Below are 5,348 nucleotides of genomic sequence, written 5' to 3'. Positions count from 1 at the left end.
AAGCCACAGAAAGATTGATGTGGGTATGGATTTAAAACTTCATTTTTATGTCTTGTCACTGTGTAACTCTGGTAAGTTTACTGCCACTGATATACGACACGAATCCTCAAGAAAGACAATGTCTGCCTATTTGCATATTCAGCCTGTAGGAACCCAATTTTATTTTTGTGAGTCAGGGTGGCCATGTCGACCCACTGACCCAATCTAGGATCTGAATGAGGATAAAACTTGTTTACAAGCCACACATAAAGAAAGCAGTATATCTTGCAAACTGAAAAGAAAGAAAATAAGTCAAAGGTCAACTCAACGTGGTATTTTCTTTGTTAAGGACCCATATGGGCGCTAATTATGACTGAACATTTGAGCTCTTGTGAGGTGGGAGCCTAAGATGTAAAAGTGCACAGATGTTCCTGCAATTACAGGGTCTGTCTGCTCAGTCCCTCTGCTTCTCAGCCAGTTCAGGTGGTGACATTTGTGTTAGGAGACACTCCCTCCATCCCCCCCACCCCCACAGCACGCACACAAACACACCCACCCCCCGAGGGGAGATGGGAGCTGGGGAAAAGGCACACCACGCAGCATGTATGAGAACCATTGATTCTTTTTATTTTTACATTACAAATGAAATACAAAATCGAATTAAAAAAGCAGCTTGCAGTCTTCTTTAGTTTACAAACTTCCAGTGGTTATGACAGGCAATAAATAACAGCTTTCAGATAATCACACGACGTAAGTGCGAACACACAAAATGCTACAAACTATGTACAGGTTTACAAAAGCAGCTACCGTTCCTGAAAACAGACAAGGACATTGCGTTCCTGGGTCTTGACAAACCATTGCAGACCGCTACGATGAAAACGTGGAGAAAGAGACTGGGGCTGTAAAGCCGAATGAATGGAAATGGTGCACAGCCTGAGAATGACAATCTGCTTTGAGGAGCAAACAAAAACCGACAAGAAAATAAAACACAACAAAAATCTGTCAATAACTGCAACAGAAGTCCTCACGAAACACACGTTATCAAGTCAAACAAGTGAAAAAGTATAAAAACTCTTCTTTGTACATATGTACAAAATGTAGTAAGTTCTTTGAAATTAAAGCTTTTTTTCTCCCGTGAGAGTGTCCAGTCACTGACTCTGAGGCGGACCGTCGGTTAACTTGACAAAACACTTGAAGACTCGGATTCGGTTGACACGGATGAAATTGGGCCTCGCTTCTTTGTCATGAGAGACGCTTTCTGACTTGATCTGCTGCTGGCTGTCAGCGCGCTCCTGGCAGATTTCTTAAACTTTACTCCCAGGAAAGCGTATAGGATGGGGTTCAGGCAGCAGTGAAAGTAGGCCAGAGCCTCGGTGATTGAAATCCACTTCTCCACGGACTGCTGCAGCCCACAAGATGGGGAGATCACGTTCAGCATCATGAGGGTGTCCAAAAAGATGCCCACACAGTAGGGCAGCCAGCAGCAGAAAAAACACAGGATGAGGATGACTGTGGTCTTCAGGGCTTTCTTCTTCAGCGTCTGGCCCTTGGCGCCCTGAGACAGCTTGGCGATGATGATGCAGTAGCAGATGAGAATGACCAGGCCCGGCAGGATGAAGCCCACAAGGATGTGCTGGAAGCGGAACACAACTGTCCACGCGAGATAGGTTTCTGCCGGGTAAGAGCGCTGGCAGATCGTCTTGAAGACTGCGGTCTCCATGCTCCCATTCGTGAGGACGGAGGAGCCGATGTTCTGCACCCTGGCGAACACCAGGTCGGGTACCGTCAGTATGGCCGCAGGCAGCCACACACCCACATAGATCACTCTGCTCGCAAGCAGCTTCCTCGTGGCTTGACTGTTCGTGGCTCGCACGACTGCCAGGTACCTGTCTAGACTGATGAATGCCAGGATCAGCACGCTGCTGTACAGGTTGACCGTGTAGATCATGTGCACAGACACGCAGAGGAAACTTCCAAAGTACCAGCTTTTCGCTGCGTCCACAGCCCAGAAGGGCAGCGTGATGACAAACAGGAGGTCAGCCACGGAGAGGTGGAGCCGGTACTTGTCCGTCATCGTTTTGACCTTCTTCTGGTAGCCCATGACAACAACAACTAATCCATTGCCAATTATCCCCAGAACGAATATTATTCCGTAAACTGTGGGCATGAAGATCTTGCTGAAGTCGCTGCTGAGAGACCTGCCGCATGGCTCCAGGTATTCCAGGTCCAACTCTCCGGACCCCTCTGGGATGTCACTACTGTTGTCAAAAAGGTCGTACGCATAGTCTGTCTGCAAGGACAAAAGGAAGAAAAAAAATTAAAATTAATACCAGAAAACAACTGAGATTCTTTTTTTCTACAAATTCTGCTAATTTTTAATTTATTTCTTATTGAAAAAAAAAGTAAAAATGAGAAATATATAACGATTATAAAGACACGTGGAAAACTGTTTTTATATATTTACAGGTAAGTGTACTCAAGCAAAAAACAAAAACAAAAAAAAATAAAGCCTGCCCCAGACAAGATGAGAAAAAAATATATATTACACTCACCACCGACATGTTTAACCGTTGCTCGTTGATAAGAGTCACGTTGGCACCGGTGAGCATGGAGTCGCGCGTGAAGTCGGGTGATCAGTTGTTTGACTGAAGGGGCCAACAACCCCATAAATAACTGAGCTAACTCCGCCCTCCCCCGCGGGGGAGGAGCCGCTACTCTCCCAAAACGGACTGACTATAAAACTAGTGCGCCTGTGGTGAGGGCGTCAGTTTGCGAAACTTTGCTCCAAAAACCGCCGTTTGTTAGAGGTTTAAAAAAAGAAAAAAAAAGGACAGAAAAAGACAGAAAAGAATAGAAAAAAAATAAGGAAGAATGAATGAATGTTCTCGGATGAATGTTAAAATGTAATTATTAATTTTAGGATTATTATTTTTATTCTGCCGTGTTCTTTATGTCGTTTTTATTGTGTAAGAAGCTCTCCAATAAAGGACGTGGCTCATTATGTGATACCTTTATGTGATTACCACAATGGCACAAACATTATTATGCCACAATTACTATAATAATAGGGCCATTATGGAAGTACAATAGAAGAAGAAGAAAGAAATTGAGAGCAATTTGGGGATTACACAAGCTTTTCATGTATTATATATCAGCTTTTCAGACACACGCTCTGCCCTTCCCTTCTCAATCTGCTAGAAGTTGGAAGTGACATTTGAATTTGATGTTCTGGGGCCCCCCTCACAGCCTTATATTTCTTTCCACAAATCACTTACAACGGCGTCTGATGACAGTTTTCATCAGCGAAAGCCTGAATTCTGTCCTCACCTCCGCACGCACTCGGTCACTCCTGGAGTGCTGTTATGTCTGTGCCACCAAGTGCTAAATGACCCCCCGGTGGATTAGAAAAGAGCCACACACCCTATATAACGTGCGGTTTCTATCAAACAGCTTTCCAGCCGCAATATGCAGAACATCAATTCTCTCACGGCTTTGCCAACACTCTCGGATTTCGGTTGAGGCAGTGACGACAGGGCCAGGCCCCACGAAACTCCCCCGCCCAACCCCTCAAAATGAGCTGGCGGTTGTTTGAAAATGAATATGCTGCATGTAGCGTGCAAACGCTGCTTCGGGTTTTCTGATGTTTAAGAGCAGCGGCGGATTCAGAAAGTGGATCTGCATCACTGATAACCCCTCGTTGTGCTAAAAAAGGGGTTCGAGAATGTTTATAGCCCATGCGTCTATTTTGCAGTTGCGAATTGAGCGACTGATGGAAGGCAGATCTGTTCACATCGGGCCTTTTTGTCATGTAGATATCAACATATCGGTGGCACGTCAGGATGATTCAGGTCCTGCTACGTGAATAGTTAAGTGTATAATGGAATAGTCAAAATGAGGAAGGTTAGAAAAACAACTGAATCACATAAATTCCTGCAATTTGTTTGGGGCAGTCATACTGCACTTCCTTGGTAGTCATTACTAACCAGCATTACATAACTGAAATTGAAAAACAAAAAATCTGAAAAAGAAACTGCGGTTATTCCATCTGGTGTGGCATGTCTAAAATCCCCTGGTGTTACACACGCATTTGCATTTTCATTTTGTCAGAATGCACAAGCATGTGTTTCACCGGTAAATAGTCGAGAGCGCAGACCTGATTGAATCTGCAAGTTCAACAAAATCAAGACAACAAATGGTGAGGGGCTTTAATTAAACATCAGAACATCCATTAATAATCTAATAATCAGCCAGATTTCCAGACGCGTTGATCTCGCGCCACCGGTTATAAAGGACAGCGATAAATATACGTTCTGTGTGTTATCAAAGTAGATTAATCCCACGTCTTTGTCGTTCTCAGATCCCCCATGCGGCAGGACTCCAGAGGAGGGGGAAGCAGAGGGAAGCAGAGGGTGGGGAATCTACAGCTCGGAGAAAGGCCACTGTATTGGAATGACGCTCTTATCAACGCCATTCAGCTGCAGACAGTTGTTCTGTTATCTGTCTGCGAGCAGAACTTCTGGTTTTTATCTGTGTGTTCTGAATCAAATGCAGAGTATTTCATTGTTTTGTTTTTTTCTACACTGCCCAAATCACTTTCATTACCGAGGGGAATTCCTGACTTACCTCTTTTTGAAGCAGGCCTTCAGATGAAGTTCTTGTGAAGCGTCTGTGCGCTTCTCTTAAAAACTGCAAAAAAATTCATTCGTATTCCCCGAGTCTTCAATGTCACAAGTTGTGGTGTCTTTGAAATGACACTGGAATCGCTTTGACGTCACGTATTCCCGTACATTTGTGAGCGAAATGTTTCACATAGTTGTAAGTTAACCACAGTAATATTTTACCGCTATATGTTCATTGTTATTACGAGGGCTGGGTCATAACTCAGTACAAATGTTGCATTTAGGTGTAAATTTAACATAAAGTGTGCAGCTCTGTTGATGGGTGACACAACGGGTTTTGTCTTCACTTTGCGTAGGATTTGTTGAGATTGGTCGTGCTCTTTTAATTATTGCGCACGTAACGCGCAAACAGCAGAAAGTTACACCCTACGCTGAATGTGCTCGCTCTCGTCGCTCTGAGAAATAAAATTCAACAAAGCCGGCGCAGTGCAATCAATCCACTTTTGCAATTCACCTTTTCATCATTTGCAGAGTCTGTGTGTACATGGAGCTTATCGCTTTGGAGGATTTCAACACGACAGGTTTCACTCCACATAATAAATGGGAGCTTTTTTTTCTTTTTCTTCTTCTTCTTCTTCTTCTTCTCCTTTTTCTTTTTTTTGGGTTGCAGGAGGATAACTGCAGCCCTCCATGTCAGCGCGAGGATTCAGATTGCTATCGGCCCAGGAATACAAAAGATCTGTGAGCTAC

At 44.0% G+C, this 5,348-nt stretch overlaps 1 protein-coding gene across 1 annotated transcript; it reads right to left on the bottom strand.

Moving 5' to 3' along the window:
- Window positions 1-583: 583 nt before the first annotated feature.
- LOC125018158 (C-X-C chemokine receptor type 4-like) lies at window positions 584-2,686 on the bottom strand. Its single transcript, XM_047601895.1, has 2 exons — window positions 2,532-2,686; window positions 584-2,269 (listed from the first exon to the last, which is right to left on the bottom strand). Exons 1-2 carry the CDS (start codon window positions 2,586-2,588, stop codon window positions 1,154-1,156), a joined length of 1,173 nt encoding a protein of 390 aa, XP_047457851.1. The 5' UTR covers window positions 2,589-2,686; the 3' UTR covers window positions 584-1,153.
- Between the last annotated feature and the right edge of the window lie 2,662 nt (window positions 2,687-5,348).

Source organism: Mugil cephalus, chromosome 12, assembly GCF_022458985.1.
Source record: "Mugil cephalus isolate CIBA_MC_2020 chromosome 12, CIBA_Mcephalus_1.1, whole genome shotgun sequence".
Lineage (NCBI taxonomy): Eukaryota > Metazoa > Chordata > Actinopteri > Mugiliformes > Mugilidae > Mugil > Mugil cephalus.
The sequence above is the reverse complement of the archived record's forward strand: the minus strand, read 5'-3'. Positions and strand labels throughout refer to the sequence as shown.